The following is a 19637-nucleotide window of genomic DNA, read 5'->3' as shown; positions in this document are numbered from 1 at the left end:
GAGTAAAATACTTATATATGTATAGACTAATTTATTAAATTTTGTTTTCTATATGCCGGTCCTAGATTTTGGCGCCATCTAGTAGATACGAATGAATGGGTCGTATTAGTTCGGGTAAAATAACATAGATGTCACTGAAGCACATAAATAGCTATGCCTTACGTGAAACTCTTTTTTACATAGAAAAGAGCATTTTAAAATTTTGTAATTTAAACCGAATAATCTTAGAATCAGGTTTTGACCCCGACTTCCAAAGAATTAGAAGCGTACGATACCTGATACGGTATCTTGGCGAATATAAAAATTTGGGTTTGTATCATCTATGTTAAAGTATAAAACAAAAGTATTATTGTAGAATTTTACTTTTTAGTTATATACCAGGTCATGAAAATCAAAGTTTTAGATGTAATATGCAGCACCTACAAAAAAACCTGGGGTTTTTTAAATTAAAACACGAAGTATGGCAAGAGATTTATTACAAAACATACACTTAAAACTACATATGTTACAAAAACGTCTACTTAAAATCACTAAACATAAATAAATGCCTGTACAATATTATCTATTTCATATATTAATTGTTCACTGGCACGTTATATACTATAAATTCGTCGTAGTCCGCTAGATGGCGACACCCATCGCTATTAAAACCCTAGAATAGTCTATAGACTATTTTAATATTAACTTCAATAACGATTTCAAAGACAAGTTATTTCTTTTCTATTATGTCTCAATATTCAGATGGCTGATATCGCAAACTTGGAATTACGTGGTAGGTAAACTCATTATTGAAATTCGGATCGCTATTGAAGTTACGTGGTAGGCTAGTGGTATCTTATACCTTAAGTAGCCTTAGAAGAATAACATTTTTCTTCAATTGTCCAACTGTTTAAAGAAAAGGAGTTAAAGAGTCACCATGACTGCCAAAGAAAGACTGATACAGCATACAATATAACATCAAGCATTAAAGTTGCAATTACAATACAATTAATTTCAAAGTAAAGGCACATGACCGTATTTGCAAACCAAAGTATAACCTCTTTTAAACAGCGTTATTCTCTATCAACCTCAAGATAAAGATTTTAGCTAACTTTTCACATAAGACTAGAAGCAATTATTCTCGCTTCATTTAACAGACATATTTAGAAGAGGTGAACTAAGGGCTATCTCGTAATAAAGATTAAAATTTCCCATAACGCCTGATTTTTAATAATTATTAATTACCGCATTCGCATTTCGCTTTTTGGTTTGACTTTATCTTTGGCTTAAAAGATAATATAATCTAAGTACATACATTAATTATTCGTACACAGTTGGTACTATAAAGATTTTATTTACATATCTGTTACACCTATAACATTAAAAGTAATTACAGAACTCAGAAAGCGGTCGGTAAATACAATTTTAGTGGCGTTTCCTCTAACAAATCTTTTACATGAAAAGAAAAACTTCTTTGTTTTAGAAATCGTTAACTTATCGTAATTTTAAAGACAGTTTATTAATCTTTTATTGTGGATTAATAGTTAAATCGTGACAGTTGTGAATTTAAATACCATAAGTAACTTTAAACGCTGTGTAAGAACTTATATCTTCCATTTGTATAAGCTTCTTTGCTAAGTGGTAAAGTAAAGTTTGTCATAACATAAATTACTCAATAAAATCAGAGTAAATCTTTCTGATACCGTCGTTCTTAAGTTAATATCAATTAATCTTTTCAATTGTATCCATCCTTACTGAGTAGTATGTTATACTCATCTATTGAGAGCAGATTCCCATTGCATTGTACTGATTAATGTTAAGCGAGGAATTGAGCAATGTAGTATACCTTGGCACTAGGGAGGCCTGTAGTGCGACGTCGGTGTAGCACTTCCTCGATCTAACGCTGATAGCCTGCAGGAATAAACTGATATTAATTTAAGGCACTAATAATCGAACTTAATAAGCGGGCTGTATTTATTGTATTTCTAGAAGGGAGTCGGTACGGAATAAGTTTAAGGAATTAAATATTATGACACTATCTGGTCAATATATTATTGAAGCCTTGTTTTATGCACAAATACAAACGATTTTAAAACAAATTATGACTTTCACCAGTACGAGAAACAGAACTAATTTAAGCGTACGACCAACCAGGCTTCAGAAGATAAACCACTCCTTATATGGAAATTGTATTCGTTTTTACAACAAACTCCCAAGGGAAATTAGAGAATTAACACTCAATAAATTGAAAACTCTCGCTAAACGTAAATTAATCAATGAAGCTTTTTATAGCTTACTACTGTACACCAATGGACTTTCTGTCTATATGCGCATTTAATATTCGCTCGAACGGTGAAGGAAAAAATCGTGAGGAAACCAGCTTGCCTTAGGCCCAAAAAGTCGAGGGCGTGAGTCAGGCACAAGATGACAAATAATCATGAGACAGAAATCTGAGGCCCAGAGAGGTTTCGTTCTTTGTTTTTTATCTCCACAAATTTTATCATCCTTATTAGTCTTAATTTGATTTTGATTTTCATACCTATATTTTATTACTATTTGATTTTACACATTATTTGTCCAAGATTCAGTTCTCTGTACATATATAAAAATAAATTATGTAAATGTACGATATATTATATAGCAATACAATTTAGTACGTTAAATGTTATTTATCATATTATACATAGGTATTATTACACTCATATAAGGCCTCTCCGTATACGTAGAGTGAAGTGCGCTAAGCCCGTCAACCTCGAGATAGTGCTGTGCAAATACTACGCTTCAATTAGGTAAGCCATTAGTGGTACTAGTGCGCATGCATTGTACACATTATATGTAGAATGCTAGCGGGACCCTGGAAACGATAATTTCAAGACACTGTTGTCACATTTTCATAGTTTCAACACTGCGTAATGTAGATGACTTCGGTCTGATTGTATATCGTAGGGTCGCGTCGGCATTTCTAGAAGACTTCAGCGTGTGAGCAAGAGAGAACAATAAAGAGCGAGAGGGAAGAGGCGTAGGAGTATGTACTCACGCGCCTTCGTGGTGCGTTGCAGGTAGCAGCAGCAGTGGCGCGGCGCCTTCCACAGCTGCGTACAGCGGAGGCAGCACCTTGTGCGAGTGTGCCTCCACTGCGGACCACACCACTGTCAGTATCTGCCTGCGTCATTTATACACCCGACATTTCACCACACATACCTGTTAAACCGCCGCCCCGGGATACGCCACCGTGTCCACCATGTCCGCTATGTCCACCACCCATACTCTTTGGTTTCCGTTTCCTAGTCTGGATGCCGTCCTTTTTCATACTCAATGGCCGGTTGACCTACAGAAAGTAACTACGTAAGCGTCTAATATACGGGATTTGAATTTGAACTGTAGACAGTAAATCGTGATTCAATTAATAACAAAGCTAATAATGCCTGATGCTGTAAGGACATTAAGCACGGTGATGTCACCGTGCATGCTGATCCGGCGTCCGGTGACAGAGACAGGTGGCCGACGGGGAAACTCCTCGTAATCTAGCGCCACGCAGTCCTATCATCCTTTAAACAAGCGTATCTACTCACGAAGAGATAATTGATAAAAGATAATTTATCTCATTATGAATATTCGTGGTCGCAATGATAATTCTCTATCAGTCGGTAGCCCCGCGTTTATCTCGAGAGATTAGATGAGACCCTGTGTTTTGATTTTTTTTATACAGGCCCAATATTTGCTGAGGAGTTCCCTGATAACTGCGGCGCTCGATTAGATACCTGCTGCTTGCTACCGCTCTAATCACTTGTAATCGGTGCAATCGCGTGATATCTGCCAAACGTGACTTACATTATGCAGCTTGTAATAGAGGCCGCAGGCGTTGCATACTGGTTCACCGTTGTTGTTGCGCCTCCAAAGCGTCGTGTTGGATGTGCGACAATTTGCACAGGTCACCCCTACGCGTCGGTTGCCGTTGGTCGGCTGAAACAAGATAAAACATAAGTTGCTGAACAATGGATACTGTGACTACCGTCAATAACCTCGCTGGTCGTACAGAGCGTCGGAGTACCTACCAGCGCTTGCTGTGGCTTTGCCTTCTGTCCTTTGAGTGGCGGTCGGTTAACCCCGTTTATGCGCGTGTACAAACCACATGCATTGCACAGGTAATGACCGGTGCCGTCGCGGCGCCACAGCGGTGTGGTAGCGGCCGCACAGTTCACGCACTCCTTGACTTCGCCCATGCCAGCCATTCCTATGTCCATATTAATGATATGAAAATTAAATTATATACGTTAATTGTGTTCTGAATATCCAACACAGTTTGGTACTAACCAGGGTCAAACTGCTCATCCATAGGTAACAAGTTATGCGAAGGCCAGGGCTGCGAGGGTGGTGCATAGCTCTCAACAAGCAGACCAGTTTCGTATCCAGAGACAGGTACGTATTCAACTCCACTCTGGGTGAGGTATTCACCGCCCACCTTGTACTGCACCGCGCTGCCGTGCGAGTACAGCGTGACCTGCTGCGGCGCAGGGCTAGCCGGCGGCTCATAAGGAGCTTGGCCGTATACTACTCGAGTGCCTAATCCCGATGACGCCAGAGTGGGATCAGCGCGGTATAGCAATTGCGGCGGGCTATCCTCACCGCGACCGCCGCCACCTCCATACAGCGTCACCAGCTCTTTAGTGGGTGCGGCAGGCGCGTAGGCACCATAGCCTCCAGTGGCATACTGAGGACTTTGTGCGTAAGTATATCCGCCTTGCACTGACGTCACAGGTTGCAAGCTTGCATACGTGCTTGCCCGCGCTTCCGCTTCGCTTGCGCTTCCAGCGCCACCAGAACTCCCCGCCCCTCCTGCGATTCCCGATCCACGCCCTTCGTACTTCACCTTTGACAGAAAATAATAATATTTTAACAGTAATAATATCAGAAAATTTACTTTTAGAAATTAAAAATTCCACCATGAATCACAGATGCTTATCTATTGGCGTATTTCGAGGTAGCCTACGTCACTGTGTGTTAATACTGCACCTATGTTTTTTTTTATCTTAAACTACATTTTAGGCTACCAAAATCTTTTTAAAATTAACTGTTTTTGTAAATTATAACCATGCCTCTACTATACTGTGATGTATATGTCAAAGACAGAATTGTTACAAACCTGTTGGTAAGCGACACCGACGGCTTGCTGATTATTGAGAGCTGTTGTCTGGATCATTTCTAAAGTAGGCCCATGATCAGTTTGCAAAGCGGCGGCTACAGCATAGTGACGCGCGTCAGCCTCTCCTGCGTAGGTCTCGGTTCCATCGGGCGGCGCTTCTTCGCCATCCTGTGATACTATAACGTGGTACGGTGCTCCATAGCGCAGCGCCAAACTACGTCCGTATTGCGGGCGCCCTGCAGGTGCGCGGTAAGCTGGGATAGCGCGTTTATCCATCTGATTAGACGGTGAAGGCGGCTGTTGTGCACGGTAGGGCTCCTGCTTAAAAGCGAGGTAGCGTGCCGCGTCTTGCTCAGCGGCGCGCAGCCGTTCTTCATCGTATGGTCGTTCGGACTCTGCGGCCGTACGGTAGGGTTCCAACTGCGGTTCGGGTGGCTCGTCCTTAACGTCATCTATACCTTCGGGAGTCTCGGTGATGTGTCCAGCTGTTGTGATAGTTCGTAACGCTCGGCGCGATGTGATTACTGACTGCTGCTCGCCCTCAGGCAACTGTTCCCCTTCATTAGCACCGGCTGTGCCTTCGACCCGCTCCTCGTTCTTAACAAGCTGCAACGCCTCACTGCCGTTATCGGCTTGTGGATCCTCCCCACGTGACAACTGCATGCTCTTCATAATTCGAGTTTAACTGAAAGGTTGATTTGCGTTAGAGTTAAGGAAGGTGAGTTCTTTGAACTCAGTACAGACGGCGTGTTTGCTCGCGGCCGTGTCAACACGCGACATTTGACCGGAAGGCGCGACTCGTCTCGGAACTACAAATAGGGAACACAGTCGGCGCCGGCGCCGCACGCGACAACTACGGCCTCTAGTTTTGTTTTAATTCTAGATAAGGAGTTTAACTAGGGTCATCTCCTATCGAAGTCATACTTCTAATGTCATCCTTGTAATTCACACAAGTATGTTAAAATGATTTACAATCTTTGTTTTATTCGTCAAACCTTTGTTGCAGATATGAAGTAATCCTGTACAGCGTGTTGAATTTTAAAAATTAGCATTTACAACAGTCAGTCTTGTCTTATATCAGTAATGTTAAAACCTGAATGAAGGAAAAAAATATGCCAGCGTTGTGGGAACATATAAGAAGCGCAGAACTTATAAGCTACTTAAATAATAGATTAATCGATTTTTAACCAAGTGAGATCTACTAAACTAATCAGATGTATACTATACGTTTACATATACATAACGACTATTGCATATGTATACTTTTCATACATATAAAACAATAATTAAACGAGTTTTTAATTAAAGTAATAAATCATAATGTTACATTATGCCTACTCCGTTAACAAAGCTACGTTACTAATACGAAAAATGTCGCGTTAAATCTATGTAAGTTCTTGGAAGGAAATTTAAATGATTTAGAGCATCCAGCTATATCAATATTTTATTGAGCTAATTTCGGTGAGGTATGTGATGTGGGGTCGGGATAGTGTTTGCTCGCGAGCGATAACGGGCACATCTCGCTGATAAGGCTTGTTGATCGAGCCTCTTCCGACACACACATATACGACGTCACACCCAATGTTGGGTAATAGAACCCTCGACTTGAGTTTTAACGCAACAAAATTTTTCATCAATGAAACTCTTTCAGTAATTCAATACAATTTTTACTTAATTTTAGGCTATTTGGATGAACCAACCATATTCAAAATTTCTACGAAAACTACTAAATCAATAAATATAGATTTTTGTCTTTTTTCTGTTTTTGTCATGTCTGCATATAGCTGTTGCTCTTATAAGTATTTTCTTTGAGAGTGTAAGAATGAAAATAATTAAAAATAAATAATTCTAATTTTTTTCCTATAAATGACCATTTTTCGCTCTACGAAAAATGTTCTAGGTACCCGACAATTGTATTGCAATTAATTATGATATTTGCATGAATCATTTAGCGAATTTTCTTTTCTTTTCCGCATTCTATTAGAAATGTACCCGTTTTAGTCAAATAAATCTTGGCATTAAAATCGTTAGAAAACCAGTGGCGCTAAAACCTTCTAGGAAAGTAGCTGAAGCTGAAGCCTCTAGGCCACATTGCTCTGTTTCTTGTAAATCGTTAGAATTCCAGCATATTTAACACTTAAGTAAGGCAAACCACAAGAACTACGAAGAATTACAGTGAGTAGTATTATATTAACATCAAATAATATGACATTCCTAAATATAAAAGTTTTGTTTAAGTCACAATCGGAATACCTACTCTAACTTATTTTGCTTATAATATAATATGTATTTATAATTATAAGAAGATTGTTGTAGAATATGTTATAAATTTGTATTTATACATTTTATCAGGGTGTAAATACAAATATGGTAACAAGGTGGAAAGGGCCACCACCACAAGGTAACAAGGAAAAGAAAGAGGTCGGTCTCTTGCACGGCGGGCTGACGAGCTAAAAGAAGTTGGTATGGAAGATTAGGAGAAAAAATCTCAAGATAGAGAGAGATGGAGGCAGTGGAGGTCTATACTCTATATAAAATATTTTATATAAAATTATAAATGTTCTTTTGTTAATATGGATTCATGTTTCAAGGAATAAATGAAGCTTAATTAATATTATTAATATGTACTCGTATGAATTAAAACGGTAAATATTTTCAATCCTTCCAGTTGAATATATGACATGTCCCCGTCGAATACAAATTCGAAACAAGTTCTGTGTATTTAATTCTATTAAATTTATGTTTTTATTTTTCTTTAGGAATAGGCTGTATTTAAATTTTCGTATTTTCATTTAGTAAAAAAATTAAAAATTCATGTTCATGAAAAATTGGATGTAATTTTTAAACCTTCCGCTTTTTAACCATGTTCATATATTTGTAGCCGTGGTACGCTACCACCACTTGCTAAACATGGAAAATACTAAAAAGCCTTAAAAAACATCAGTTAGCCTTGAAGTAATAGATTTATGCTATCACGGACTTAGTTTAGAAATTGCATTTTACCCTCTAAAGATGCAATGAAAGTTCTCAAAAACAAAATGCATACTGCATTTTTGCAATTTTTTTTCACGCACAGCATTATGCCCGCAGCCTTCAGCCAACACATTTTTGTACTTAATTCTAATCTGAATTAGAATGGATGACGCATTTGTTTGTCTTGTATTTCTGCTCGCTTTCATTACCAAAATCGTTGATTTACCAGTTATATAATTATATTTTTGCATACAATATATATATATAGAATGCATGCGAATTACATAGTCAATTAACTAATATACAAGAGTAATGTAAATGGTGAAGAAAATACTTTTGTAAATTAAGATTCAAACGCGTTGAATTCTTACCAGGGTCGCGTCGGGATTGTGATGCGAAAACTAGATTCTGCATTGGTCTGGATTGATTTACACTTTTTGGAGATGAATATAGCCTATGTTACACAGGGATATTGTAGCATTGTCTTTTTAAGTAATTTGTAACAAACACAGAAACCTAAATTGTTTTCTCCGTACAATATTCGTTTCGTTAACTAAAGACCTACATTCCCTTGAAGTTAAGGATGATTCATTGTATAAATATACTTATTAATTTTAAATATAATTGGAATTATAATGGTAATATTTTATTATACTAACGTTGAGAATTGTCTCCGTGTGTTATTCGAAACATAAACGACCACATATTAACGTAAAACAGAGCCTTCCGTAACGTTATAAGTTATGGTATGCTATGGTAAAGTGGTACTAGATACCAAGCTAGAATATATATACTAGGGTGGTCCGATAAGTACTTAGCCTCACCACCCGATAGCACCACTATCGCAGAGCAAATTTTTCATCGCTTAAAACATTATCGTCACAACCAATTTAGCCGAATGCCGAAGCCGCGGCTGCCGGATTTCAGAAAAAATGGAATAAGAGATTATCTATATAAATATAGATGAGGGTATTTATGGAGAGGAAATTTTTTGTTTTATTTAGTACGTAGGTTTTTTTTCCGGAACAGCTAACAGTTTCCGTAGGGTTGCATAGCAAAATGTTCCATATGTAGTTGTTACTAAAAAGTAAAAAAAATAGGCTAAGTAAAAAAAATTTAATGCGATCGAATTCGGGAGGCAGTTAGAAATAAAATTCCTTTGTGATCGAGCAATCAATGTGGCATATATAATTCTTATAAACCGAAAACATCTGATCTCCTTCTGTATAAACACTCTATAGAACTTCTGTTTGATTCTCACCAATAGTCGGTGTGATAACTAAAGTGTATTCATGGCTAAAATTTAATTGATAAGGACGCAAAAATTCTTGCCAAAATTCAAAGGGTGTTGTAGTGATTTCAAATGTTTAATTTTTATGAAACAATATTTTAGGAAAGCCTTAAAATATCTAATGAAGCAATGTTTGGCAAAAAGTCTTAAGAAACTGAGTGCTTAGTTATACAAACTAGTATTAAGCCCATAATTTATAACAAAAGATTAGTCATCAATAGTCAATGACTTTACATTCGCTAAATATAAATTAGGTAGGTTAACAAAAATAATGTAAAAACAAAATGACTTTTCTGAACACAAAAATATAGCTTCCATGTGGCAGGTGAAATTATTTAAAACTTTACCAAATGCCTAACTCTAACTGTCTAGCGTTGTGAAAATAAAAGGCTATAGGCGATAGTTGCCTTTCATTAAAAACTTAAGATGACGTCCATGACTGGTCGTGAGGGTATACTAGACTTATGTTACAGGCACTCACCGTGTTTGTAATATGTAAGCGTCCTAATTAAGCTGGGTTAGGTAAATTTGAGGTGTACAGAGAGCACTCATTGCCGCTCGCCGCGCGTCCCAATCGCGCGCTATCGCACCGCACTGTGTTATCGCGTCGAAGCTCTTTACCTGGGGGGAGGGGAGGGGGCACCGGGGGGAAAAGGGAGGAGTACAGCCGTGTGATTGGTCGTCATAATTTTCTCAATTTTTCCCCTTACGCGAGACGCTCTGTCAAATAACGCAGCCATTAAGCAATGATACTTTTTATAAATCTAGAGTACGCTTCTTCTACGGAAAGTCTACTTCAGAATTCTGTGTGTTGAGTAATAACTTTCATTTTATAAGCTTATTGTAACGCGGGAGATTTTACTGTACTGACACTATATTTTTTCTTAAAATTATAAATTTTATAAGAAATTATAACGGAACATATATCTTGCTGATATAGTAGGAACTATATTTTAGGAGAATGTGAATTACTAACCTACTAAACAAAACTACTAACCTAACCTACTAAACAATCCCAAATTTTACGAAGTAATTAAAATACAATCATTCAGAAACTTAATATCAAAAATACAAAGTAAATGTTTTTAAAAACTATTTTAGTACGTAATACAACAAATATTGCCAGTAATAATCCTTTTTAGCAAAAAAAATGGCTGTTAATAAACTTAATACAAGTTAAGTATGAATAAATACCTACGACCAATTACACAGTATTCGGAAAATAATATTTAGTTCACGGTTAAAAAACAACTGCACAGCTTAGCATTAATAATCATATCGTCGAATCGATAAAAAAATAATGTCGAGACAATAATTTCGATGTTATCTTTATAACAAAAACTTTAAAAAATTGATAAATTTAATGCCCATATCTAATCAATGGCTTACAGAAGACATCGATCATCGCTCTAATTGCGCACTCGCTGTACACACACTACTACAATATTTCGTTTCAATTATTAAACATTTTTCATAATTGGAAATAATAATTCTCCCCCTCCCCCCAAAATTCGTTACATAATACCTGTTCGCTCCCTTTATTATTATTAATTCGTGTCTACTATTTATATACTTATTTTCATAATAAAGATCATAGGACAGTCTGCTAAATTTAAAATTCTACTTTTTAATTATGTAAGACAAATTTGCACGCCATTATATGTGGCAGAAAATGCGTTTGGATTGTACCACCATAATATTTTTGCAAATAAATTATTATTATTATTAAAACCAGATAGCTTACGCATCCTACCATGCGTCAATCAAGGATGGGTTAGACCCAAGATTTTTCTAGGCCAAAATCCAATAGGCTCGAATAAAACGTGGAAAGTACTTAATCATTTTGTAACTATTGGAGTTTGTAAAATTTAAACTTCATAATACGTTCAGATCGCAAAGTTTCGCTCTCCTCAGATCAAAAGTATTTTCAGCTCAATAGCTAGAATATTCTTTTGGTGTCTCTTCATTACAGGAGTTAGACCGTCAGTCATAGTTTCGATACAGTAAAATTTCATACATCAAGTACTAATATAGTTATTACTAGTTACTGTAATTACTTTTTGCTGAAAATTCTAGGAAGATAAAATACGAATAAAAGAAAATTCTTAAATAACTGTTGTCGGGGTTTCGATATCTTAGCGACAAATCTGAGTGATTTTATCTGAGATAATTTTATAACATTATAATAATTATTGCTAATGACAACATGAATAAAATTAATTCTAATTAACTAATAATCATTTCATTAAAACAAGGATCTTAAGACGTTTTTCCTTCACCCATCTGCACTGCCTCTTTGATTTTACCAGATTGTATGATTTTAAGGCAATTAGGGAATGCAAATCCAATGATTTCTTTTCCCTTCTTAACTCGCAAACTGTGAAACTGCGGCAAGTCTCGTCCTTCTAAGCCGAAACACGCAGTCCGTTTCCAGGAGACCCGGAGCTGAGCTCTTGTTGTATGCATAAGTTGCTGAACTCTCTTTTTGTATAGTTTTATTGATCTTTTAGTGCCAAAGACTTTAAAAATTAATCAGATAGAACCAAGAATTTTATCGGTCCAAATGCAATAACGAATTCTATACATAAAATAATTAATTAATCATCATTATGAAAACATATTCTGTCTTATTTTAGATATATGATCTTCTTCTTGTGTTTTCTCCTTTGATAGTACCAATTCATAATTGGAGAACACAATTTTAGGTTTTAATTATTACAAAATAGGTCTACGTACTACGCCGCTACACAGCTACGTAGCTCGTAGCAGCTGGCAATTGAATCGTAATATAGACGTATTTTTTCGCTAGGCAACGCTGTCAAAAGTTATAGCAATATAAGCCAAATAAATAAAAGATATGAATGTCCAATATATTATGTTATCGACACTTGTCGCGATATCAGTATATCAGCCTGACTCACGTCCGAGATCAATGCTTATCTACACCTTACGGTTGTGTCGCAGGCTCACAATATTCTCACTAAAATATCTCATAGTTAAGGATAGGCAGACTCGTTACATCGGTGTAATCTCTTATCAGTAATTATCACACTGATTACAGAAATAAAACAATACTGCTCTTGTTTCTGGTCTCGTTTACACTTTCCTTTAGGCTTCGAAACGAACTTTACAAAAAATGTTTGCTCACATGATAATAAAAATGAAATAAACTGGGTAATAAAACTGATTGCAACGAGATGTAACGCTAGTAAGCGATCTCTTTCCGTGCTAAACAGAAAAAATAAAGTAAATTAAAAAGGAAATTTAAGTTTTGTCTCTGGTTACTGCGATACAAGTTTTAGTCCCAATGTATCGGTTTTCATACAGATTACTACGAAGTCTGTTTAAGCAATGACGCCACTTCCTTCTAGGAAATATTTCATACGTTACTAATTCAACCTTACGTTTGAACTCGTAAAAAAATATTGTTTCTTGTACTGCACAGAAGTTAAAAAATCGTTCCTTAAGAAAATGTTAGTTACATATCGCACATATCAGATGTGTATTGATAATTGATGAAGTGTATGATAAGGCGACAGCCGCCTGTCTACTGTCAATATCTTCATATAAACAAGATTATCAGCATCAGTTTTATTGACAGATCAATGATTTTATATTTTTGCCATACACAGTAAAACAAATTCTCAGTTTTAAACAAGAAACTGTTAACCAGCCCGCCGCTCCGCTGTTTACAATACATTGATGTTATCTATCATAATTCATAACGTGTACAGTGTTTGCCCTTTTGCTAGTTCATACATCATAAATACCATAATAATACGAAAACTAAATTGTAGACATTTTATGCATAAAATAATTGACATTTTTGACGTCTTGACATTGTTAAAATTCTCTTCTGCTTTGTCCAATTTTTATATATTTACTATTAACGTAACTAAGATTTCTTCAAGTTATGACAGCGTATAAAACTTCAGTTTAATTTATGCCTGAATCATCAATGCACGTAATTCCAGTGATAATGAGATAAATGCCCACGTATACTATCTTTACGATATCATTACAAAATAGTGAGATAAATAGATAATTTATTATACTTTGTATCTTTATATAGACGTCGCGATATGTAGCAAAACTAAAGAAAGGTACGCAACTGAAACACTTTTGAGGTGTTGTAATGCTTTGCATTCAGTAAAGTACTTATAGAAGAGAGGCAGACATGAAAATATAGAGACATTTTGATCTAGTTATAGTAAATGCGACTTTTGCTTTTGCTAACTAAGCTGCAAATGCGTATAAAAGGTCTGGAGAATTGTGCTCGTATGTAGAACAGTCAAGTGCAATGACCCCACCCCCCAGCAGTGGCTTGTGTAAGATATGCAAACTGCTATCTTGTTTATCTTAACTAGGCGTTAATGTGCTGGTTATCTTCGAGATTTGATAATAGTATCTAATACATAGAGCGTGTAGCGGAGTTGGCGGTGTTGAGAGCGGGCTAGGCCGGCTGCTGCCGCGGCTGGGACGACTGCAGGGTGATAAGGAGAGCAAACAGGGCCGGCGCGGGCAAATATTTGTAGGGAACGGCGACGTGTCATCATCTCCCCCGCCTCGTCCCTCAAGCGACGATATGAGGCCGTGATATGACGGCACTATCCCTGATACGCAGTAATTATCAGATACAAGTTCCACAGATTTGATTACGAGAGCTCGTCTCCTCATTATACTGGCCGCCCCGACACGAGCAGCGCCTGTCTCCTGCGGGAGACCAGCTATCGAGAGCTGGTGACTCGTCTGCAATTTGTGTGATTCCGTGTGTGATTGTGCTCTTGTGTGGGTGCGGGGCGTGGGGCCGGGGCGGAGTGTCCGGCGATCCGATAAGCCCTCGATACGTCCGCGGATTATTGATGGGCGCCGCTCGACCTCATCATGATGTTATCACTTGTTTTTTTCGTCGAATATTTTCCGTGAAAAGCTAATAAAGTGTTGGAGTGAGTGGGTGAGAGACGCGCGGGGCGGCGACGACACGTGACGCGATAAGCGGCCATATTGTTTCACTGTCCCCTCTACCCCACGCCGCACCACACCGCAGCGGAATTTCAAGAACGGTGTATCACGCAATCCCCACGTTTCAGCGCTCTTGAGTGCTTACACAATGACAAAGAGTAGGTAGGTAACACGTACTCACCTCTAGGTACCTGTGCCGTAAACTGGAACAGCAAAGTGCTAGCATAATAAACACGATAATACTATTTACAATAATCTGCCAAAGCTTTCGTTATTCCCTTATAAACTTTTTGAGGTCATCCGTTCAAAAAATACAGTAGTAATAAACATAATGATATAAGTAAAAAGGAATACTTTAATAAATGGGTTACTTTGGTTCTTATATTTTTATTATGGATTAAAGATGCCAGACATTACATCAAAATCTCAAATATTTATCCAAATAAAAATTGTATAATATAAAATTATTTGGCGGATTATTCTTGTGGTTTTAAAAGGCCGTCGGCAAAACTTTGCACGGTCAAGTAAATTACAAATGTGTTCTTTGTGAGATTTTTACTTCTAATAACAAGTTTAATGTACACAAAAACTAAGTGATATCTGTTAAATGGTGTTTACGCTAAGAAAAAAGAGAGATGAGTTTAATCAAAACGGTGCAATGAACTGATTAGTTTTATAATAAGGGTCTTAGTATATAATGACTATAGATTTCATGTTTTTTAAGGTCAAGTACATTTTCAACTATTTCCATATTCAAGGTTCATCACTTCTGCCACAAAGATCACATAAAAATTATATTTAACGTGTTCAAAAGGCTTTTTAAAACTGCCATTTATGGCTTACAATCTGCATATATTTTTTCGCGTGTATGAAGCTGTATTTCTTAGAGCAGTGTTTGTTAAAAGGGTACGTAATGATAAGGATACGGTAGAGAATGCTTAAGTGGTTTATGTGGAACGGATCAATGAGAAACGGTGAATACAAGGCAACCGTGTTTCGCGTTTGGCGGGGGTAAGGATATGGCTCAACTGTTGGCGAGCTGAAGGCATCCGTCAGGTTATAGTTATATAGTAGAGTTGTAGATATTGAGTTTGGGTCCCATATAATCCCTGCTGGAGTAAAATACCGCAGGGATATGCATATACGCATTTCCTGACGGTAAAAAAGACAACCGTGGTTGGCGAAGTCGGGTTGGGTAGGCCTTGTTGACATACATGGACCAAATCCAAGACACACTAGAGTTAAAAGTATCCATAGCCGACGAGCAATGTCATGAAAGTGGATGAAGAGAGAGGTACGAGAGGCAAGTGGAGATCCGTGGTCTCTGCCTACACCTTCGGGAAAAAGTTGTGAAGATTTAAATAAATAAACATATTTATGTTATATATATGTATGTTATGTAATAAGCAGAGCACGCGGTATACTGTTTCATAAATGGTTCAATCGTTTAACAATTACAGTAGAAAAACTTTTATTTATAGCTTCTATAAAATTTTATGTTTTATATCCAAAGAGCTGGACAGTATTGGCCTAGTGGCTTCATACACTCTGGCGACTCTCATTCATGAGGTCGTAGGTTCGACACCCGGCTGTGCTCCATGGACATTTTATTCGCTCGAAAACATCGTCAATAAAGCGCATGCTTTAACGCAAAAATGTCGACGCCGTGTGTCAGGCATAGAAGGATCAACGAGTTGCCAATTACAATAAATAAATGATTACGAAATAGATACAAATATAATAGGCCCAAGTCTAAAAGGTTATAGGTGGTTGTGTTGCATTTATGAAAAAAATTAAAACTTTTGTCATTCTCTCTTTAACCTCGTATATTTCATTATTATAATTATCAGTATTTTTGGTCTTATGTGTAATCTCTTTATTATTATATTTTCTACTTATCTTACCAACCTGCTGTCATGTTTGTTTATTCGTTTTGTTTCTAGTTAATTGTTTTAGGAAATATCAAATAGGTACTTTAACTCTTATACTAAATTATTTAGTAAGTGTTAATAGTATTTTTACGTGCTTACACTACCCTGCTTGATGTCAGCATGCTATGCTAGAAAGCATCTGAAATGTTGGATTGATAAAATATACGAGGCAGAATACAAAATTCGATCCGTACCACCTCGACGTTTGTCGTTTGCACCACCACAATGTGGAACCAGGTGCTCACCAATGTTTGTTTTCAAACCAATTCAACATAAGTACAAGAAAATAGCGTAACAATTCTCAAAAAATGCCAATGTGAATGTATATGGGCGGCGTATCAGCTATCACTTAACATAAGATGAGTCTTCTGCCCGTTTGCCCCCTCTTATATAAAAAAAAATAACTAGCAAACTTAATCTGCCTATATATAAGACCTCGTGTATTATTATTATCTGTAGTATATTAGAGTCATTAGTTTGCAAAAAAAAATTGAGTTTAACCAAAATTTTAAAAGTTATTTAAAACCGTCATTCGGGAACTTGGTATAAAACCATCATGAAACATTTCCGTTTAGTAGTTTTCCAGTTTATCGCTTAAACGACAGACGTGGCTTGAAGACTTAATTTAATTTTATAAAATTAATTTATTTATATATATATATATTGTTAGATTATTTATAGAGAAATTTAAATAATATGTTAAAGAGAGACGGAGAGTTAATGCCAGTTCTTCTCGTCCGATTTAATTCCTTGATTTGAGAACTGGCAGTACATGTAAATTTAGAAGGATAATTTTTTATAAGTGTAGATTAAGTTACTTAGAGGAAGAAATGATCCTTTGAATTCACAGCCGTAAGGCAAGTTTTACATAAATGAACATTATTTGTTATAATAATAAATTTATTACTTAATTAGACAATTGTTTTTCACCAACCAATCACTACTAAGTTGTTATTACTATCTACTATTCTGTATTGATTAAAACTTAAACTAATCGGGTTAAAAAAAGTTTGTTTTAGTAGGTATTGGAGTTTATTATAAGACTATTCCATAAAATTATAATAACTAATATTATGTACAAAACCAATATAATAAAATTTTAAACTATAAATTTGCCTCTTTGACAAAGCGGGCGTCTGTAACTGCATTATACCGTACAGAGCCATCTACCGGTAACAATATAAAACTAGTTGATACTAATTTAAGAATTAGTACATTCATGGAGTTTGATTGATCTTAGGCCGGTATTAAATATAAGGGTAAATCTTTTATAAAATATATATCTCTAATAAAATATAGAATTCGGTTCGCATTCAGAGAGGCTTCAGATCTCTTCGATGTTACCACTGGATTAACATTTGATTATATAAATATATATATTTCATTTACAACATCTCGTAGTACTTAGTGCACAGAATAAATAGTTATTATGGGTCATTCTCAATCGGCACTAAATAAAAGAGACATTGTAAACGAGCGAGAAAGTCTGTAAAATATAATAGTCTGTTCTAAATTTAAATTATTATGTCAAAATACATTTGCACCTTCGTTATCTAGCTTAAAACAAAGTATAGTAACTAATATATAAAATCGTATTTATACAACAGAAAGTTAAAACCACGATTAAAATAACACCTTTGGTTTATGAGCTCGCTAAGTGATTCAACAAATTTCTGCCTCTATACAAATATACCTTGCGACAGGCACCTGGGAAATATTAAATTTTACTAAAGAATTAAAAACTTCATTCAAATTTAATTATCATAAAGTATTTTTTGTCTAGAAGCACTGTGCTGTCCTACCGTGAGAGCCATATGAAAAACTTGCAAACTTAAACTCTAACTATAATTTTTTTGCCGATTACTTTTTTAGTTGTAGTTCAGAATTATTATCGTGCCGATATAATTTAAAAACATAATATACTTCTAACAAACGTCAACACACTTTTTGAGCTTGGAACGACAATAAATGAACACACTTTCATTTAACATTTAACATTGAGCGAACATCAACAGGAATAAAATTAATAAGTATTACTATAGAATAACGTGTATAATCTTATATAATAAATTCGTGGAATGCTCACATGAAGTCATGGAGGTCACCTATTTATTGTACTTGGTAGCCTCTTAAATTACTTATAAAATTTATAAACGAATTAGGAATTCATCTTAGGATTGTTTCGCAGTCTCAATTTTATTACATTATTTTGGTAACAATTACTTACAAATAAGTAACTAGTAGGATTACATTATCATTGTTTTATTAAAATAGAGCTGGCCTCTAACAGTCATCTGTAAGTAATAGTAACTTAAGGTTGTTAGGACTCATACGCCACTACTGCAATGGCGCACAGTCATTATTTGGTCAACTAGCGACTCCACTACGACTACACTATAGACACGTTTTGTGTCACCCTATTGGAAATAAATTAAGGACCACTTTTGCGAGAATAACACGAATCACGCAGCGGAAGATACCTTAAGGATACTAAGCGAGTGAGATTCTATCGCGGAGATTCCGTGAGTTTGTTCTGTGCGTTGGGATGGCCGTTTGGAGCTCAGCTGCCCAGAGATACAACGGTGGGCCGTTCGGGGTCCGCTGCGTGCGCATACGCCGCCTCCTCGTAGTACTCCTTGTGTGTGTGCGCGTGTGTATGCGCGTGGGCGTGCGTGTGTGCGTGCAGCGGCGGCGCGTAGTGCGCGTGTGCTGGTGGCGGTTCTTCAACCTTTACGGGACCGCCATAGCCGTAGCTCTCTACTTTGACCTCACGTTCTTCCTTGATATCTTGCATTTGTATAGCCGACACCAACCTTTCCGTTAGCCCTGCGAAAACGATACAATTTTAAATTGATCTAATCTATTCGGTAAGTAACTCAAACTTTCTAACTCGTGGCTTACGACACCTCACGTACTGTACAATACTATTACCACAGTAACAGCATCACAAAAGTTACTAACGTACTTGTGAGCCTTCTGGCGATGTCCGTGTCCATGGGCGGCGGTACCACTTAACATCAGATGAGCCTTCGGATCGTTTGCCTCCTATTACATTAAATAAATCACAGTGCATTTATTGAAATAATAAAAAATACTAACAGTTGTTTTTAACCTCAACGGAAGACGGCATTGAGTGCGGCGCGTGCGAATTGTGCGGCGAGTGTGCAGTGTGAGGGGGGTGGGCACGGGGGGCGTGCTGCACCGCGTGCGCAGCGTGGGCTGCGTGCGCTATGCTCTTGCTTAAGTGACGTTCCGCCTTCATACTGTTCTTGGGTTTGCGCTTGCGGGTCTGAAAATATTGGACGGTCACATTATATACTATTTCTCACGAGTTAGTTGTCAACTAACTTTAACCAAA

General features: G+C 36.7%; 2 protein-coding genes across 8 annotated transcripts in view; both read right to left on the bottom strand.

The window, feature by feature from the left end:
• Positions 1–468: 468 nt before the first annotated feature.
• Positions 469–10664, bottom strand: LOC123708726 (GATA-binding factor 6-B-like). 2 transcript variants are annotated; one of them, XM_045659574.1, is made up of 9 exons: positions 10585–10664; positions 9868–10106; positions 5123–5807; positions 4294–4849; positions 4035–4213; positions 3811–3942; positions 3181–3307; positions 3017–3113; positions 469–1890 (listed from the first exon to the last, which is right to left on the bottom strand). In XM_045659574.1, exons 3-9 carry the CDS (start codon positions 5792–5794, stop codon positions 1833–1835), a joined length of 1821 nt encoding a protein of 606 aa, XP_045515530.1. In that variant the 5' UTR covers positions 5795–5807; positions 9868–10106; positions 10585–10664; the 3' UTR covers positions 469–1832. The 2 variants fall into 2 exon arrangements, with proteins under 2 accessions (XP_045515530.1, XP_045515531.1); XM_045659575.1 differs by lacking the exon at positions 3017–3113.
• Positions 10665–17228: 6564 nt separating this feature from the next.
• The window catches only part of LOC123708992 (transcription factor GATA-4-like), a 28570-nt gene continuing 26161 nt past the window's right edge, over positions 17229–19637 (bottom strand). For 4 of the 6 annotated variants that reach the window (XM_045660060.1, XM_045660056.1, XM_045660059.1 and 1 more), the window contains exons 7-8: positions 19379–19568; positions 17229–19105 (exon numbers count right to left, since the gene is read on the bottom strand). In XM_045660060.1, the coding sequence (XP_045516016.1) occupies positions 18840–19105; positions 19379–19568 (456 nt within the window). In that variant the 3' untranslated portion in view covers positions 17229–18839. The remainder of the gene's footprint in view (positions 19106–19378; positions 19569–19637) is intronic. The other 2 variants (XM_045660062.1, XM_045660061.1) reach the window with 1 other exon arrangement.

Source organism: Pieris brassicae, chromosome 4, assembly GCF_905147105.1.
Source record: "Pieris brassicae chromosome 4, ilPieBrab1.1, whole genome shotgun sequence".
Lineage (NCBI taxonomy): Eukaryota > Metazoa > Arthropoda > Insecta > Lepidoptera > Pieridae > Pieris > Pieris brassicae.
Note: the sequence above shows the minus strand (reverse complement) of the source record. Positions and strands in the feature narration are given on the sequence as shown.

Coding starts and splice junctions, on each gene's coding strand:
- LOC123708726 (XM_045659574.1), bottom strand. CDS start 5,794: ATGAAGAGCATGCAGTTGTCACGTGGGGAGGATCCACAAGCCGATAAC. Junction 3,308..3,810: donor TCTATTACAAGCTGCATAAT/GTAAGTCACGTT, acceptor TACTTTCTGTAG/GTCAACCGGCCATTGAGTAT. Junction 3,114..3,180: donor CCGGGGCGGCGGTTTAACAG/GTATGTGTGGTG, acceptor TGTGGTCCGCAG/TGGAGGCACACTCGCACAAG.